General features: G+C 40.3%; 1 protein-coding gene across 5 annotated transcripts in view; it reads right to left on the bottom strand.

The window, feature by feature from the left end:
• PAPLN (papilin, proteoglycan like sulfated glycoprotein) overlaps positions 1-14,854 on the bottom strand; it is a 50,942-nt gene extending 36,088 nt beyond the window's left edge. For all 5 annotated transcript variants that reach the window (XR_004080624.2, XM_031049299.2, XM_031049300.2 and 2 more), the window contains exons 1-2: positions 14,559-14,854; positions 4,591-4,653 (exon numbers count right to left, since the gene is read on the bottom strand). Coding sequence is in view for 4 of the 5 variants with exons in the window: in XM_031049299.2 (XP_030905159.2) it covers positions 4,591-4,647 (57 nt within the window). In the remaining variant the exon portion in view is untranslated. The remainder of the gene's footprint in view (positions 1-4,590; positions 4,654-14,558) is intronic.
• Between the last annotated feature and the right edge of the window lie 5,762 nt (positions 14,855-20,616).

The raw sequence follows: 20,616 nt of genomic DNA, 5'->3' as shown, positions 1-20,616 counted from the left end.
TGTTTCATACTGGCAGACAACACACTCAGCTGAAAACACTTTGGCATCTGATTACTGGAAAGTGGAAAAACTGACACCAGTTTACAAAAGGATCCCAGAGAAAACCAAGGAACTGTATATCCACATATTGTAAAACTGATGTCTACTGATAAACTAATAGAAATGATAATTAAGAACAGAATTAGCTGGCACCTGCGTAAACACAATCTATTTGGGAAAAAATCAACAAGGCTTTTTTAAAGGGAAATCCTTCTAAGACTATTACAGTTCTTTGAAAGATTCACACACATGTCAGCAAGGGCAACATGTCAGATAGACTGTCAAAAAACTTCCAACAAAACCCTTCACCTAGAGCTCTGAAGGAAGCTAAGCAGCTAGAATAAAAGTCCTTGCATGGCTGATGAGCAGGTGGCCCAAAGACAAAGGTAGGAGTGAAATCTCCATCCACTGCAAGAACTGATGTTTAGCAGCAGAATTCTGTAAGGAACCTTAACTGCTCAACACACTTCAAAGTTATGCCAAAACCACGGAAGTAACAAAGGCAACTGATAAGGGTAATTCAAAGTAATAAAGGACAACAGAGAACCAGAGACAAGAACTATTGAAGGACAGCTTAGTGTGACTTGGCACTACAATGACAGTTATGATTTTATGAAAGTAACTTAAGTGATGCACCAGAGAAAACACAAAATTATTACATGTGTGCTGGGTTTATAACTCAAGTGCAAGATCTTGGCCTTATGATAGAAATCCTGTGATAATAGAAGTCTACACAGCTTTGAGACACTAACCAAATTCAGGGAAGAGAAACAGAGATGTCTCCAGCTCAAAGGGTTCATAAACTACAAATTACATGAGACTGGAAACATATTGGGGAAAATTGTACTTACCTACCAAATAATTTATAGCTTTTTCTAGACACATGTTTGTGACATAGCCAGAGATAAGACAGAGGGCAAAATGAACTGTACAGTACATTACTACCCAGTACAATCATTCTTGTGCACTTCTTCTACCTTTCCTTCATTAGGAACTTTAATAAAATCTCCTCGTCTTTCTCCCTCCTCACAGTAATTTTCACTGTTTCTATATGATCTCAATTTAGGTCTTTCTGCACCTTCCACCTTTTCTGTCAGATCTGGTTAAGAGGTTTAGAAGTGTAGTCAATAGATTAACAGTGTTTAAACAATAACTGTTAATTTCTTTAGAAGAAATTAAAACCAGCATTTTTACCTAGAAATGCAGACCCGTAGGAAGCCACATTGCCCAGATTAAATGTATTTGGGTATGATTTTCAGCCAAGCCTCAGATCAGCCTTTACTTTAAGCAACCTGCAGTACAATCTAGGTGCAAATATAAGTACTGGATATGATCTAACTATTAGCTAATGCTTACAGATAATAAAAGATCACATAAAACTCTTCCCCTGATCAGCAGCTTTTCCTTTAAATAGTCTCATGATATGGGCAAATTAGACATTTCCAATCTGGAAGGAAGGAATTCCAGGTGCAAAAATTTGCCAACATGAGAAATCACACTTGTAAAATAGATATTGAGGGAGGGAGAAATCTGATGTCATGTTTACTAAACATAAAGCAACCCCAAAGTGTACAACATATACACACAATCATGCCAAACACATGCACAATAATAGAAGAATTATTCATGTGGAAAACTTTCAGAATTTATTTTCTCTAATCACTAGAAGCACTGTTCCATCAGCAGTAGCACTAAGGGACAGGAAAAACACTTGAGCCAGGCATTTTCCATTATTGTCACTCTTCGCAGTCTTCCTAGAAGCAATGACAGGATGGCCTGAATTTGCACTAGACTCCTCTGTCTCATATAAAAGATGGAGAGATCTTTGTTTTCTGTTTGCATAGCCCCTAAACACAACTCCTTCTAACCATCAGGCTGTAGCTTCTAGTACTATGACAGTGCAAACAGTAAAGTAGCTACAAGTAATGAGCTTCTTTTCCAATTCCTTCAAAGCCCGGTGAAAAGGGACAGACACTGCAGGTGCTGTATGGTAAGGCTCTCTTCATGTTCTAGCAGGAAAGGAGTGCAGTGAGTCCCACCCAGGATGGAGCACTAGGCAGCAAGTTCTCAGTAGCCAACGGCTTTGACAAGCAGGAATCCCTCTCTTGCTCCTTAATGGTGCCTGCAATGTCTGGCAGATAATCCAGCCACTCAGACTGCTAGCAGAGAGATGTGGGTAATAACCTCTCTGCTCTTAAAGTCTCAGCCCTGTTAACATGTCTGCCCTTATTCTGATTGCTGCTTTCCCTAGCCTAACAATCAATAAAGTAAAAACAAGTTCAGTTACTCCACTCCAAACATAAAAGCGATGAAAACCAGTAGGCATCAAGCTACACCCTTTAATTACAAGCAGACATGAATCCCTGAAGACCCATTTTCTCCATCCTTGTGCAAGCCCGCAGTTCACAGGTTTATAGCTGTACTACCATTAGCACTGTCAGTCTGTGCATTTACAAGTTCATGCTTTCTTTTTTGGGGGAAACAGAATTTGTCCAGGTAGCAATGATTGTCTGCATCGGTTCACAGGATGGATCTAAGAGGTAAACAGCTCATTCTGGAATAAACAGAGCCTTTTCTGCTGTTTTTAATTTTACCACCTCCCTCTTCTTCCTGAGGTGTACACTATTCCTTACTGGAGGTGAACCAACTTTCTGTCCATGTGCTGTTAAACTGGCAGCTCATTTGATACCAAAATCAAAACAATTGCTGCTGTCGCAGCTGCAAGGCTGCTCTGTAACTTTAGCACAGTTAATGTGACAGAGCCTCAATTTCTTAGAGATATGCTACTATACAATTAAAGGAAGTGTTTCTCATTCAGTGGGGGGACATGCAGCATGCCATCTGACAATCGCTTATGCCTCTGCCACCAGGAATTACAAAAGAACAGCAGAGGGAAGGGACCTTTTCAGTGCTGTGTGACATGGATTAGAGTGATTTTTCAATAAGCCTGGCATCTCAGTAAAACCTTAAAGGAATGCAGAATGGTGTAAACCAGCAAGCAATTCTACAACTTATTTTCCCATCATGCAGTATTCCCTGCCTCAGCTTTTAGTCTCACCTCTCCTTTCCTTCCTTTCACCCACTACATAAGTACAATATTTACATGTATAGCAGCAGGGCTACCACTCCCCCTCTGCAGCAGTGAAACAGAGACAGGCAGGCATTGTTTTTTCAGGACTGTCCCACCTTTGGGAGTTCAGGCAGCTCCACTGCTCTTCTGATGCATAGCCTGACCTAGTACAGACTTGCATGCCATCACTACAATCAGTCCTGCCAGCTCCAGCTCTCACAGCCTGTCTCTTGCTACAGTTCAGCACGCTTGCACTAGCATCTGGTAAGGAATGGCCCATGTGAAACCAGAGCCATTACTCTATTCCCTCACAGGAGAGTATCACCACAGCAGAATGTCTCAGTGCTGCCGGATCTTCCTGCTTCCTCATGGCTTGGCAGGTCCAACATATCAGGGAAACAGAAATTAAGTGGTACCCAAGCAAAACCTTCTCCTTCCATTCAGCATTGCTTCAAGAGGAGCTACTGACTGCATGCAAGAGAGAGAGTCTAATGCTAGCGAGGAATGTCAGCCTTCACAACTGCAGGGTGTTTCAGTCATTTCCCTTCCCAGACATCACCAGGTTGGAAATAGGCAGGTGAACAGGTGGACTGAATATAGTGTGCTCCACTTCTTTTGGCATACAGCACCACCTTCTATTAGGTATGAGATAGCAAGATCTCATTTAAGCATATTTCCATCTGTAACATAGGATGTCTATGATGACTAACAAACTCTGCTTGATTTCTGGCCTCTCATCCCTGCTTTTCAAAGAGGGCCTAAAAAGCATTTGCAAATGCTGAATCTGGGTACAGAAATTCATAATCATACTAGAGATTAAAAGTTTTGGACTCATTAATTTTAATGGCATATTTATAATTCCTCACTACTTCCACAAAACACTTACTCCAGGTGATAATTACCTCTTTTTTTCCTCCCCTTTCTGTTCCTTTACACCTAACACACATATTACATCTTCCTTTGCTAACACTTCCACTCAGCGGTCACCTTTGCCTCAAATGTCCAACTCATAATTGAAGTTAACTCAGAAAAACTGTTCTCAAGCTTCTCTGAGAAAGATCTAACTTCTCTCTCAGAAAGAAAGAGGAATCCCAGTTCCTAATAGCTGTGTTCTTTTTCAGACAGTATCAAATTAGCTTAACATAAAGGTTACCTCCCCCAGTAAAGCTAAACCTTGACTTACACCACTAAGACCAAAGAAAAGAGAAAATCAGATAGCCAAAGATTCATTCTTCTTACTTCAAGGGATAGCCCTCTGTAGCTTTGCAGATAACACCCCTTGAGCCAAAGGCACTACCAGTTATTTTGTTATTTAATTGCCATGTTAAGACTTTTCATAATACTGCAGTAGGCCTGATGACTTGAACATATTAGCTCTTTCAGGAATACTTTCTACAAAATGCTTGAGTTACAGATGTTGACAACCCTTAACACAAGTATCTTTAATTTTTGTAACAGTGACCAGAAGAGCTTCTACTTACTGAAAATGCAGAAGGTGGCATCATTGTTAGTATGAGCAGAAGGAACCAGCTCTTCATCTCAGCCTGTGGGAACAGAAGGATTATTGATCAGAGTTGCTTGCTTCTTTGCTGCTTGTACGCAGAAAAGCTACAATACAATACAGCAAAAGTGAAGGCAGAATAGTTTTATCACTACAGTCCCTGGACAGATGAAGGCAACTGCAACAATGAAATTACCCTGCAGAGAAAGCCAGACTGTAATTACTGAGTACAAATATTTCCCTGAACTTTCCTCTGGTATTATGAGAACACCATCCCCAGGCATAGTGGAAGCTGCATGCTGTTGCATGTCTGCCCTCCCACCCTTTTACTTATACACATGATATAATACCTGAAGATTGCAATGACTTCGACCAACCCAAGATAAGAAATTCCACAGTTAGAATTTCTGTACCCTATATTCATTCTGGGTGACCTGGTGAAACTTCATGTCTGTCTGTGTGTGATCTTGCTTGTTTAAAATCCTACAGTTAATCACACACAGCTGTAGCTAGATTCAAACATCAGTAGCTGTATCCCTTTTGCAGAGATAGAAAGGAGATCAGGCCACAGAGACTGGTGTGGCATCATACAGCAGGATACAATAGTTACTAAAAATCAGGGCATTATGCACATTTGGAACCACAATGCTTCATTGGTGCATTGCCTGTTGTTACTTTATCCTTCCCGAGTTGCACCAACCAAGCCCATACCAACCACCACTCACCACCGTTTACAGCTGTGACCATGGACACTTCAGCCACAAGAGACTGCCTGTTTTTCAAGACCATTTTCTCATGACCTCATGACCAGTTGATTAAGCGCAGAAAGCAGAGATGGACTAGATATTCCCAGCTTATTTAAGCTAGTCTAAGATGCTTTCTAACTTGGGAAAGGAAAGGGAAGAGGAAAGATGGAGAAATCCTCCTTTCATGGCACATAAATGCATCAAGGAAGAAATGTTTACGTCATCAGTCATTGTATCATCTGTTTTAATATTAAAACTTCTCATATAGCTCCTTAAGCCTGTGAGCTCCTTCAGCTCCTGGCCTATTAACTTCAGATAAAATATAAAATGTGTATAAAGTCATTGTTTCATGAGAATACCAAATCAGAAACAAAATACACCCAAAATAAAACCTGCTTGATCAAGTATTTGCATATTTCAGGTTACTCTATGATGTGCAATCATTTTTCTCATAGTCTTAGGTGTCACTGGATCACAGCTCATTACAACTCCCTAAGTCCATATATACCATGGGTTTTGACACTGAACTTTCACAGTGCTGGGGATAAAAAGCTTGTTCTTCAACATTTTTCTTTCAGATGTAAAAACTACTAAGTGCTGAAAATCCAGTCACACCAAATTCTACATGTAAAATAGCAATGAACAGGGAAAATGTAACTGGGAAAACAAACGCCGATAAGCATCTCTCCTATATACTGAGGGACTTTATCAAAGCCACAAGACGTCACAATTTTGGTGCTTGCTTGTATTTTTGTGCTGCTGCACTTGCATGGGAATTGCTGTCATATGTCCCAGATTTAGCTTTCAAATGTTTAGGCCATCCAGCCCTATAAAACTAGTTGACAGATTCCAGGAAGGACGGTCAGAAGGAAGAACAGGGCCTTCTGTATCCTATTAAATCCTGCACTGCAAAACAAACCTTCTGCCTGATTCTCTGACCTCTAACAAACTTGTTATTTTAAAAGCTTCCTCTACTGTAGCATTGATCCCTTTTGCTTTCCTTTCAGCCACAAACAACACAGATGGGACTGGGGAATCTGTCTGAAACCTTCAAAAAAAGGTCAAGTTCTCTTTCCGGATTTAACAGCTTTCACTCCTTGTAGCACCTGGGATACAGCAGCATATGTTTATTCTGCTTGTTTGCCATTCTCCTCACTGAAGGCTGGGTATGCGGGGGAAGGAATGAAAAGGACAGTGTCTTGCAGTGCTTTCACTTGTAACAACAGCAGCTGCTGCTCCCTGTGCTGCCTGCCCTTCCTCAGTTCTCTTCAACCCTCCCCAGTTCCCTTTTCCCACTGTGTGCTAGAACAGCATCTCCACTCCCCTCTACCCAGAAACAGCAGTAGGGCCTGAGGGGAAATGGTGACTTTATGCTCAAGATATGGAACAGATGCTGGAAAGCTCACATAGAGGAAATCCCTGCCACAGGGCTAAAATATGACGTTATCCCAGCAAGAGGGAATGTGAGAATCAGATCACAATAAGCGAGGAACAATCAGAATCTCCAAACAGAGCTAGAGGTGTGCCCTACCCCATTCCATACACACATTAACTGCTCAGGTTAGATAAAAAAAGAAAAGGGTCAAAGTGGTGTCTGGTTCCAGCCATCTGTAAGCTTGGTCAAAATGACTGAGTTCCAGACCCGAACTATAAAGCTGCTTTTTCCAAGAGATGCTGACCCAAGCTGCTCTAAACACTGGAGAAGTTCAAACTGGAATCTGACTTCAGCAGCTCTGGACCCTTAATTCTATTCCAAAACAGTATGGATCAAGCCATATTTTGCAGAAATTTCAGAAACTTCTGAAAGGATGATATTAAAGGTCCTTTCCAACCCTAACTATTCTATAATTCTATAATGTTCTGGTGCCCTTTCTGAGCTGCCTCCACAGTGTATACTTCTCCCTGGCACTTTGGAGAGGGCACCACAAAGGAGATGGCTAGAATTTCATAACTCTGAACATAACACAGGAGCTCCAGTACAATTGAAAACTGGGATAAGCACCCTCATTAACCCTCATGGCTTAACACTGAGCCCATTCAAGAAAGAAGCTTTTGCCTTAACAAATAGAAGGTGTAGAAAACACAGATGGGCAGTCACAGAGATTTCTCTGTAATGGCTGTAAAAATATTTTATTTAGTTACAAACTCTTATTCAGGGCCAGGCAGACTTAGCAAGATCAGTCAAAGCTTCATTCAGACCAGGAGTATGTTTCAGAAATTAAGGATAGTTTTAATGACTCCTATATTTACTTTAAGAGTGTAAATCCTGCCTTCCAATGCACAAAGATGGTTCAAGACTGCTTACTTCGACTTGGCCTCTTTTCCAAATATGTTCTCAACATCCATGCTCATAGGGAAACAAGACCTACACTGCCTGTATGTATAGGTAAAAATAACTTTGGATCAGCTGGCTAATTTCAGGGTTTCAAAAGCATAAAGGTAACTTTTGCTTGAGGGAAAAGATACTGGGCTGGGATGAAGAGGCATATTGGACTTTCAACCCACTTATATGATGACTTTTTCCTTTGAAGAGGAAGGAATCCAAACTGGAAAGACATATTACAAATAACTCAGCCTTGCTTAAACAAGAGTTTAAGCTGTTTAGACTACAGAATCAGATCACAAAGTCAGAATAAAACAGGTTCCAGGAGTTCCATTGCTCACAGATTTATCGGTCTGGGTTTTTCTCTATTTTTCTTTAAAATAATTAGACCGCCAGTGTTACATGGCTCCTCTCTGTTTAGCACATCAGACAGAGTAGTCTTCTTTTGCCTGGGGCCACATTTCTAAATCACCCATTTCCCAAAGACATATACCATGTATGGGAGCCAGGGACTGTTCTAGGGATGGTTCACAGGTAGAAGATAAAAAGACCCTCTGAGGGTTAAAACTTTTCTATTGCCAGACAAGGTTTAGCTGGCCATGCAATAAGCAGCAAAGCCACCCAGCAATATTAGCTGCAGCAAGTCCTTGGGTTCTTTTTGTCTCCTAGCTGGTGATTTGAATTACCTAGTGTGAATCTATTATTCCCACCTGAGTTAGCTGTGACACAAAAGCTGTCACAGAAGCCACAGACAAGTTTTAGACTCCAGAATTTGCCCATTGGACACTCCAATATTTGCCCGTTGCAACAGAGACAGAAATTGCTTATAGTAAAATTTAGCATATCCAGCACTAAAGCAGAAGTTGTGATCCTGCTACTCGCACCTTTCCAGAATTTCCTTCCCTTTCCTCCACTCCCAACTCCACTCCTCTTTAACACATCCTATCTCACTCAGTTGTTATATTTTCAGAAGTTTGGTTGAAGGAGATGGCAAGTGATATGGTGATATGTTGCCCAGTTATTTACTGGCATGGACTGTTTTTAGCCACTGACTCAAAGCTTTTTATCTTCCAGCCTCATTTCAATCTCATTTTCTAAAGACATGATTACTTTTGCTTTGCTCTCTAAACCTCCAGTCTATCTTGGTTCCAGCTTGCTTTTGCTTGCCTTGTCTGCCAAGAAGCATCTTTCAAGTTTTTGATAGAAAAGTTAGAAAGGAAAAATATATACACACAGCAACAAGATGAGATGAAGGCAGGGAGAGAAAAGAGCACAATGGAGCAGAGATTAAGGATAGGGGAAAACTTCCTTTTACTTTGCTGGGAGATGAGCTAGGAGAGCATGAGAACCACATCATACAGCCCAGAGGAACTAAGAAACCAGTCACCCCTTCAGGCAGAGGAAATCACATTCAAGATACTTCTGAATACATATGTTTTCTCCCCCAGCTACAGTAACGACCTTTTGTTTGACATTTTTCCAAAGAAAATCCTGGGCCTGATGTCCTTTGGGCTAGGGCAGATAAGCCAATTAGTGTGCATGTGCCTGTTAAAGTGGAAGGATGCTGAATTTCCTTTGCCTTGACCATGCGATGAGCCACATTCATAAAGAGCTGTTTATATAAAAAGCAGGGAGAAATGTTTATAATGTGTTTAAACACAAGACTGACTGAAATGGCTTAGTAGGAAAGGAGAGAGAATAAAGAAAACCAAGACACAAGTTGTCTAAGTACAAGATTTATGGAGATATTTTTACCATTGGTATCCATATTTATTAGTTTTAATACATGCTAGTAGTAGCAGAATCCTCATCAAAAAAGTACTCTTGCTGAGGTATACTTTTAGCCATATTAGGCATATTATGAAAGATGAACTTTAGCTAGAATAACTTTAAATTTCACCTTGTTAAATGAAAAAAAAAAAAACATAGTTACAAAAACTTAGTAATAAGCACAGCAGCAGAGCACCAGGTGGCTGGAGAACTGAGTAGTGGCAACATACAAGCATCTTCCAGACTGCTCTATCAATAAGCTTTCATCTCAGCCTTCAGACTGGTTCATTGCAAGCACATAAATCTGCACCAGGCCATTGCTTAATGTGGCTGACTGAAACTGATAATGTTTTTACAGAGGAATTCTACAGCAATACCAAGTTCAGCAGCACCTGGGAAAACTATAGCAGCCTCTGCCCATAGAGTTTTAACCTGGCTACCAAAATCACACAGAACTGTAGTTGAAAACGATTAGCTGCAAGAGCAGACCGTGAAACACACAGAAGTTCTAGTAAGGCCTCACACCATGCCCTGTTGGGAGGTGGGGAAGAGGCAGACTTGCTTCTTTCCCACCCTCCAAAGTGCACAATGAAGTATTTAAGGTTTGGGTCAGCAAAGCAGCATTTTCCAAGTAAACATGGTCACTATGCCAGTCCCTTGCAGGAGCTAATACAGTGTTTGATGAGGACAGTTTTCTCTCTACTTATTAATATCAGCTGAGAATCAATTTTCGGCAACCAGCCTTCCACTATTAGGTTTGCAGCCAGAGATTTATTATAAGGAGCAAAGATAGGATTCTGCCTTCTATTTTGGTACTCTCACTGTGCTTAGCTGTTAATTAAATCTGAGAGCATGTAGGGATAATGACAAGTGCACACAGACTAATTTAGGCAGTTAGTTGCAATAAGAAGCCACACACTGCCTATGGAAAATACATGACAAGGATATAACAGTCCAAACACTAACACAGTTGAAGAGGAATGGCTAACAGCAATTTACTACTGTCCTGTCACAGCTCAAGCTTCACTTATATAAGTGATTTAGCTTGATCTGAAACACTGAGGACTGTTGCTGTTTACAAACACATTAGCCAGCTGAGACTAATCCCTTTCATTGAAAATCTTAGAGAATTCATTAGGAAAAGAAAGGATTTCAATGCTGGAAAATCACTTCCAATTTTATTTGGCTTCACTCCATCCTAAATATAAACATGGCAATCTTCTGCACTGGGCAAGGGGTTAAAAAAGAAAACAAAATTGTCTTAAGTCAAAAGTTGTCAAAAGACAGTTTCAAAACAATGTGCTTTTTTTTCACTGCCTTTCTTTGCAAGACCTGCATCTCTGTTCACTTAAAAAAATGTTGAACACCATGTTCAACAGTGTGCTTGGAGTATACATAGGGAACACCTGTGTTCCCAAGCAAATTTATTTAAAGGTGACTAATAACATGGACAGGAAAACATGAGAGTATTTACCCTGAACCTCATGTGGGCTTTGACTGTTGCTGCCTCTACATTGTTTCTGGAACCCAAGGTACTCTTTTTTAGTAAAGCTAACTCACTTTTAAATATACATATATATATATATATATACATACACACATGTATCTTAGCAAACATGCCAAGCATGCCACACTTGTATGGGTACATCTCTTCCCTAAGGAATCACCCTTACTGACTGTAATGCAGACAGACCTTCAGTGGTATGAAGCACGAATTCTCTCAGAGAACTCAGAGGGTTTACTTACATTCCTCTGCAAGCGAAAGATGATGAACATAAAGAGAGATAGAAGAAATGAAAAGGAAAAAGACAAACAAACCAACCTGAGCTTCTGACTAACAAATTTAGGAAACAGAATGTGTGCTAGTGGAATCTGGGCTGCAGTCTCTAAGGATACAGCCATAGCATCTTTCATCTGTCACTAAAAATTAACTTCATGAAAAAATTATCTTAAGAGAGTGTGATCACACTGCAGTGCCTGGAGAGATCTCAAAAGAAGCACATGCTCAACTGTGTGATCACAGCAAAGTGACAACAGCGTAATCTATAAATAAATTGGTTCTTTGCTCTGAAGCTGTTTTCTCCCACAGATGCCCAAAAAGGAGCTTCCAATTACTGCTTTAAGGGCTAGGCAGAGAAATAAACAATCCATGGATGGTATTTGTTTTCTCTGTCATGTCTGCATGTCAAGAAGGTGAACTTGTTACTGTGCAAGGAAGCATAAAGTAGTGGTTTGCTCACAAGACCATGCATGTGAGCAGGTACCCACTCAAATCCTTTTATATTAAAGTCCCTCCTCAAACATCTAGTAAGCATTAATTTTTGTTGTCTAAGACAAGACCAGAACAAAACAAGTCACATTTCAGATCCAAGACTGTTAAAAAATGAGATAGTGAAGCTGTATCCAGCAGAGTATCATTTCCAGTGAAATAAGTTCCTTTGACAAGTACATCATACCATGGGCATAACTGCAAATGACTACACTGGATCAGAGCAATCATCCATCACTGCCTAGGCCCAGGGACTATGCTGGGAACACCGAGAGGTTTATCATCAGTTTTGTATAATCCTTTCCACAGACCTAAGAGCAAAGCAACTTTCCTCTGGATTTCACTGAGCATCAGTATGCCACTAGGAGAATATTTCCCCCTTCACTCAGCTAATGATGAGCCCATAGCATGAATCATGAGGGCTACAGTAATTGCATCCTATGTATTCTAAGTCCTGTTCTTCTACAGAACAGCAGCTCTTATCCTCTTATAAAAAAAGCTATTTGTTTGCTGTGTATTGATGAGTCATAAGGTACATACATGATCTAATACATTGGTTAACATTTTATTAACATATAAAGCCCCCCCCGAACAAATGGAAAGCCTTCTGGCAGCCTAAGCCCTAACTGTTCTGAGGCACAAATAGTATTTTGCCATACTTAACACTGCATACAGAAGAAGGAGCCCTCAACCAAGATCAGAGGGGCTATTCCCCCAGTACCATGTTTTAACGGAATATCTGCATTATTCAAAAATAAAATTTGCTCTTCTAATTCAAACTCAAGTATTACCAAGTAAACCAGTTGCAACAACATAATTCCATTCCTGTTTCCTAAACTCTTCTGGCAAGTCAGGGCACAGCCATTCACATACACTCCAGCTGAATCTTGGTGCCTAATTTTTGAGGCAAGTAACCCCTGAAGCAACTAGAGTAGATGAGTTCTCTTTTACCAAGCTGGTTAGAAGCTGGATCCCAGAAAGCCCATCCCCAAAACAGAGGTACATGAATATCTACATCAGAAGTTATATTTATTGAACAGTGAGATTTGAGATCATCCATTCTCCAACTTCTCTTTAGCATGATTGCCACTTTCCCTTAAAATTAACACAATTTAATTTTATACTTAATATTCTTTTAAATATCTATACATAGAGACAACAGCAAACAAAAACCTACATCATTGCTTGAAAATCACCTCACATCATTCATCACTCACCTTTTCTCAAAGGTTGGAGTGGACTGTTTACTAGCAAATGGGTTCAGAATATGCGAATACCACAAAGGAACTGTCCCAATCCAATTTCTGTGTAGCCATTGAGCATTTACACTCATGAAGCAAGCTATTTTAAAACCAAACACTTCTGAGGTGTCAGGATGCCCCACAGTGTGTGAGAACCTGAGAATATGCTTGAAAAAGAAGTCTCAATTCTCTTACACAGGACAGGAAAATATGCTAAAAGCAAAACTTCAAGAGATTCCAAATTTGCTCTGTTTTATTTTTCTTTTTTTTTTTCATTTTATTATTAATTTCATTTACTAACATAAACATTACTTTAAGCGGGGGCCATGCCAAAGACATATGGTCCTACCTATCTTTGTTCCACATCACAACCACCTCCTTTTGCTCCCTGTAACAGCAGTGTTTGTCCTGAATGTCCACACACACACAGAGCTGTGCAGCACATTGGCTCATCAACATACTGCATCTCAGGAAGAATTTTTTTTCATGGCTGCTCTATCTAAAGACACTGGGAAATGCTCTGCCATTGCAGAGGGTGGTACATCTCATAAGAAGCCAGGAGAAAAACATCTAAATCTCAAGCCATCTTACAGAGAAGCTGTTGAAGGCCCTCACAAGTTCAATGCAGAAGGGATAAAAGAAACTCCAAGCCTTATGAAGACACTTCCAAAAGTAATAAGCAAAGGTGTTTACAAACCCTTTTGAATGTCTCTACAGTCAGATCTAAAGAAACATACCATCTCCCTAAGCTCCTGTACTAACACAGGTTAGTCCTAGTCCTGGGAACAACATTGTAAACCTTTACCAAAGCTTTGAAACGCAGTTCTTAAATCAACAGCTCCACCTGACCACCCACAAGGAACACCAGAGCATCAGGCAAATCTACACTTCTCTGCATTGCTACCAGCCCATTACCATCTCCATGCCAGGACAGGTCCCTTAAGCTGCCTTCTTGGCCTGTTTCACACATCAGACTTCCTCAGGGATTAGAGATCTGATCCTGCAAACTTCCCCTCTCACAAACAGGTCTGTTGTCTCTGACAGCATCATTTAGCTGGACCTCCCAAAGCTGAAAGCAGTGCAAGATTGATTAGGAGACACTCCCTCCCCTCAGCACCTGCTAGCACATGAACAGAAGCAGTTTCACACTCAGGGGTGATAGTTAGGGGGTATGAGAGGCTTGGTGCCCTTGTATTCTAGGCAGGATTTTATTCAATATCTGACTCCCCCAGGCTCATCCAGCATACTATCAGACTGGTAATGTTCCTTCCACTCCCCTGCTCCCCACAAGCGCAATGTCAGGAAAAGCAGTTTTGATTACATTGAGTCTCAGTGTAATTAACTGCAAGTAAAAGGGATTAATGTTCACCAAATACATAGAGTGTCTTCTTCTAGGAAATACAGTTTTGCAGTCATAAGGGCTCTGGTCTCTCTCTCCTTGCCTGTACTCTTTCAACTGAAGCAAAAAAAAAAAAAAAAAAAAGAGTGGGAAATTAAAAATGGTTTAAAAATGACAAACAGCACTGAAAAGACTAATTGATAATAAATATCCAAGCAGAGGGATCAGGAGGCAGCCAAAAATACAAAGTCAACTCTTACCTTCTGTGTGAACCTGTAAAAGGTGAGTGCAAAACTTGGAGATACTTGCACCACTTTGCAGCAAATCTCGAAAAACCACTTTCTTATGTTCTGGTTCAAACAGTGGCTCTTAAGCGCTCTTCTCTCCAGCTTCTGTTTGGTTACTAATCCTTACTGCACAGGAAAAAGAGAGTTATGTTTCATTTAACCCCTTCAGCCTCTGTTTCTTCACAAGAGTTTTCAGTTTTGCTTGGGAAAGCCAGAGTTGAAAGCCTGCACACACTCATGCATGCTTTGGGATTCTTTCTAGCTCCTGTAGTCTGTGTGTGAGTGCAAACACTAGCTCTAAACTGTGCCTTAAGTTACTGCAGGGGTGGGGCCCTTTGTAGCTAGTTTTAATTTAGCTGTAGGCAGCATATCAAATGAGAGACAGTTATCCACAGATCCCTTCGGTATTCATCTTCAGTGAGTTCCCAACTCTAGAAGAAAAATTATTTAACTTAAGTTTAAAATTAAAGCCTGAAACATAGTTCCCAGATATGTTTTTGACCAAAGAAAGTTTGAACATAAATACAATTCACAGCTAGATCTGGCTCTAGGCAGAGCTAAGCAGATCCCCAAGGTCTGAAAATATCAACACAGATCTGAATTTAACCAAAGACAAAAGCAGCTCAAGTTTCTCTATTTTTTCCTCTAACAAATGTCCTGCAATTCAGAAAAATCCCATAAAGGAACAATTTAGCAATTGAAAAACTGTTAAGGGAAAAGGAATCTAGTTGGATGCATTACAAGGAAAAACTTGTGCTGTTATTCATGTGGATACTAGAAGAATCATTGCATAACAACTTATGTGATGTTGTTGTTTTCTCTTGAAAACAGATAATTCCACCATAACGATTTTGTCCTCTGCTTCGCATAAAACAAATATTGAAATACAGAGACCACTGATCTACAAAAATAATTCTGATCCAGCAATTATAACAGCTTTCAACTTTATTTCAACTCTGCTTAATATTATAGTTGAGGTTTGCAAGATTATGAGAATAGTTTTAAAGTCTTAAGTTTGGGTTGGTCTTTTTGTTTGCCTTCGAGCTTCAGAGTCCTTTTTCCATCAGTAGTTCATTTGAAACCATGATAAACAAAAGCTTGCTTTCAAATGGAAAGATGAAGCTTCTACCTTCACGTAACTCCATGTGCTGGATCTTCCAAGGAAGACAACAAGGTGCACAATGAAATCTCCACTACTCTCATCTTGGCCATGCTACTACTTTAGAGATAAGAAGAGACAATACCCTTGGCAACTGTTGACAAGCCTAGACACACAGAGCTCCAATCAGAAGAGAAAGTTTCTAGCAGTCTCATAAATGCACCAGGTGACACAGAAGCAGTTTTATTCTAGGGCTACAGCTTTTTTCATCCCTGCTGGTCAATCCCTCTCTGCCAACTAGCCACCAAAGATACACAGTACTCAACTCCTACTGCTACACATCCCACAGGGGTCAGAGTTTGAATAAAAGCCACATATTTTCCACATGCAAAAGCAATCCCGTACTTTCCTGCCCAAGCTAACTCAGACACAATAAACAAGAATAAACCCTAACAGGAAAATGGCAACACCTCCACCAAAAGCAGGGGAACCCCAAAAGGCTGAAAGATACAACACAGCCCAGAAGAATGCTTAATGATGGTGCTGATGCATGGCTATCTATGCTGCCCATGTCAGGAGAGACAACAATTGAACATTGTTAATGGCTAATTAATGACAGAAATTATTGTCTTGCCCCTTTAGACTTAAATTTTCCTTTAGAAAAATAATTCAGGCCTTGGGCCAAGCTGTGGGTGCTTCTTTTCCATCAGAACTAAGTTAGATCAATACGTGTTTTTTCTTTATCTACCCATACTCTCAACTGGCCATTGGCTACTGCCATTCTGATAGCTGCCACAGTTATATCCTAAACTTCATTATATTTGAACAAAACAAAACCTGCGCCTTTGACCTTATGTGAATAAATTACACTTTCAAATCAATTTGAAGCTTTTAGAGCCTGTATTGTTGGCAAGAAAAGGCCCAAAATCCAATCCGAAAAGCTCAGAAGCCAGTGGGCAAAAACCCCACGAGCACTCCAGATGAATTTATAAGTATCTGATTCTTAAATTTTTTTCTCACAGCAGCAGGGTCCTCAATGTATGTTTTTTGGAAATAGCAAGCTTAATAATGTTCTTGTGGTTCTTGTGTTCTTGTTGATAGTTAAAACTACAAGGGAGTTCAGACGGGGAAAATGTGACTGCTCATGTTGGAATCTAGCCAGGATACATCCAAAAAACAGCTGTGCCTACTGCATTAAAGCAGATACTGTGTAAACACATCTGGATTGATTTTTAACCCCATAAAGACTTAATAACCAACCTCCTGAAAGGAGCTGAAATAAAATGAAAAGTAACCAGATTTTTACCACAACTAAGCAACATGAGACAATGAAGATACTATTTTTACTAACAAAAGGAAATTAAAATCTGCTTACACTTCCTGGTTCTAGTATAAACACGACAAAATCAGAAGCTATTTGTGTGATATTTGAACTTGAAGCCAGTTCTTACCAGGAAAAAGAAAATGCAAATATGAAGTAAAACTTTGCCCTGTAGTTCCACAGAAACTATGTGTGTACTGCATGTGTACCTTTTCTTTGGGAGAAAGAACATGTTCCCTGTGTTGAAATTGTTTTCAACCACTACCATTTAGTGAAACTAAGATAACCCACTGATTTGTATCTTGATAAAACACTCACAGTCCACTACAAAGACAATACAGTCAGGACTACAGGCATTTGCCTCTTGCTGCTATTCTACCCAGTTGCTAGCCTGGAGGCAATAGCATCAACATTATCAAGGAGAAACAGCTGGGATGACGGATACTGCTGAACAAGATATCCCTTCCAATCCTATCAGTGAAGTGCTTTTAGCAAGAAGCAACCTCTACAGGAGCTGTGATACTGGGACTGCAACACCAACATGGCCAGAGATCAGTAGTAACACTAATGTTTTCTCTTCCAGAAGTACTTTTAAAGGAAACAAACAACCAGGATTCCTTAGTATCAGAGACTGTTTTCAGATTATCTGAAAATCTGCATGCTTTACTGGACACAGTTCCAGTCTAACTAGTTATGGCTGTCTAACAGTTATAACTTAGTGGTGGGTTTACTTTGGCTGGTCACCAGATGCCCACCAAGCTGCCTTATCACTCCTCATCCTCAACGGGACAAGGGAAGAAAGTACGATGGAAAAGCTTATCAATCACAGTAAAGACAGGGAGATCAGTCACCAGTTCCTGACATGGGCAAAACTACTTGACTTCAGGGAAGTTAATCTGTGAGAAATAAGAACAAAACAAGAAACACCTTCTTTCCCCACCTATCCTTCTTCCCAAGGGGGGGAATATCACTCAACTCTTCTACCTCCTCTCCCCTCCTCCTGAGCAGCATCCAAGAAACTCAGACAAGACTCACAGACTCTCCACAAGAGAAGCCTGTCTCAGTAGCTTGAACATTCACCCAAGGAAGTGAAGGATCTGTGTTCAGTTTGTTTAGGAGATCTGAACCTCCCAGGAGACTACTGTGATCAGGAAACCATGGTATAGCAACACACTGCAAAATGGTATTATCACTACTGTAGTCATTCAGCCAAAGAGCAAGGATCAACAGTGTTATGATTATGGCAGGGTCACTTAAAAATAAATGCTTAGAAGTGGGATGTTTGCCTTGTTTTGCTTTCAGATTAATATCCAGCTTCTTAGGTTCATGCAATAACCTAACCAAGGGCAGTGGACAGCCATTCACATACTGGTAAACAGGTGAACCCGCTACTTTGGGCATTGTACTCAAGGGATATTCTGAGAACAGGATAATACAGAATAGTAGTCTGACATCCCAAGTAAGTGTGTGGGTGACTGATTTACAAGAACAAGAAATAAAGGTCCCTGGGATGTCAAACCAAGTTCGCTGCTACTGGGGACACTATAGCATAACCTCTAACTCTCTCTTTCCATCAACTGCACAGGGTCTGAGAACAGGAGGCTTCATTCTTCACTCTTTATGCATACTGATTTTTTCTTATTATTTTTTAAAGAAAGCACAGAAAAGTAAAATTTTATTCAATCTCAACTCAGCTTTTGCCAAACATGAATAGTGCAGCAGTATCTCCATTGTTCCCATGTTCTCACTCACTATCACAGGATAGGCACGTCATTTAGCCCCCTGAATCACAGCGTCTCGGTATACAGAATGAAACCTTGCCAGTCCTTCAGGAAAAAAAGCTCAATTTCATGTTCAGGAGACATTGCAAAGTCCTCAGAGGAAAGGTGGAAAGTATATTACACACAAATGAGGTCTGCTGAACAACTTAAATGTATCAGAGTCAGTTATCCTCTCACAGCAACTCTTGTATTGGCCTATATCTGCTCCAGAGCCCTGGCCATTACTCATAAACTCTTTCAAGTGCTGAGGACTGTTGCAGGAGTTGTATCCCTGTGAAACTTTAGCACAGATCCCACTTCTAGCAGAGACAATTTTATTGTGATTTGTCAGCATGCAGCCACTGAAGTCAGCAGTGCAAGAGAGCAAACTGGAGTAAGATGTATGGAAAACAGACTCCAGTAGTGACACAATTATTAGCACATAACTCAAAAGACCCTAAACCAGGGCCTTGGGGACTACAAAATTGTCACTATAGAGAAGTAGACACATACAGACCTAGACCAGACTTCCGAAACAATCACCTTCTACATTGTATTCACATTTTCCATGATTTTTAGTCTACAGGATCAAACTCCATCTACTGACTTTCACAGGTTCTCCAGGAGACACTGTATTTTTAAAATCTGGAGATCTTTCCAAAGGTAGGTTTTCATGAGCAGTGATAGGCAATGTGTCATGTAGAGCTCATTCACCTCTTTCATACAGGGGCCTTAGAGCAATTCTTTCTTAAAGTTTTGGGCACTTCTGGTCCACTTTTGGGATGTTTTCCTCATGGCTTCCTAGCTGCACAGAGGCAGCTCACTTTTGCTTGTTCAGTAAGTGAGTACTCCCCAACAAATTTATGCTTCTCTTCACTTACACTCAGCTTCTACTTTTGATTCACCAGCATAGTTTCTTGTCTGTTGTGAGCCCTGGATTCCCACTCATCAGCTCATATGCTCATGTGCAGAATTCAGTGCCCTTCTCCTCTCTCAAAAACATTCTTGCTGAAGGTCACAGAAAGGGAAATATTGGCTTAATTCCTACCCAGTCTCCCTTCTATATAATGCAACCCAGAACAGTGAAAACCAATGCAGCCATCAGTATTTTGCTATAATCTGCTCCAGAAACAGACCAGATCACAGGTACTTGGCCTGGCTGAGTCCTCTTTCTCTTAGTCCCTTCTTGACTACTGAGCCAATTCTCTTCAAGAGAGACTTCAAATAAATTGGCTTTTTGTATTCAAGATGAAGGAAACGGTAAGCCTGTCACTTCATATTTATTTTGATTCTCACCCAAATCAGGCAAGACTTTTATTCAGGTCAACTTTCTGAAGAAGCTGATGATGCTAAACACAAGTTTCAGCTCTTCATCCTTTGGGCATTTAAAGAAGAAAAGCAGCACACTCTGATAATGTTGGTGTTCAAAAAACAAAACCAACTTCAAAGTACTGTGACTAATTCCATAAAAACTTTGTTCTGAAAGGCACTGCAATACACTGCACCTCAGGATACAAGTGGAGGCACTAATCCATTGCTAAGACTATACTTGGATACGCAAAGATTTGTGTATAAAAAACAGAGGGCCTACATGCAACAGAACATACATCTATTTTAAACCAGCCAAACTACTCCCAAGTTTAACACATGGACGCAAAACCAGGACACAAGTGAGTCTATTGGAAAGGAAGGAATGTCATATTAATTTTTCCTAACATTGGATAATGCATCCAGGCTTTTGAATGTCCCACCTCAAATCTTAAGATGTTTGAATGAAATCATTCTCACAGCTTTCTTTAAAAATAGACACTTTGAATCCTGCTAATGAAGAAACTCACCATAAGGACACTG

This window comes from Melopsittacus undulatus, chromosome 4, assembly GCF_012275295.1.
Source record: "Melopsittacus undulatus isolate bMelUnd1 chromosome 4, bMelUnd1.mat.Z, whole genome shotgun sequence".
NCBI classification, from domain to species: Eukaryota; Metazoa; Chordata; class Aves; order Psittaciformes; family Psittaculidae; genus Melopsittacus; species Melopsittacus undulatus.
The sequence above is the reverse complement of the archived record's forward strand: the minus strand, read 5'-3'. Positions and strand labels throughout refer to the sequence as shown.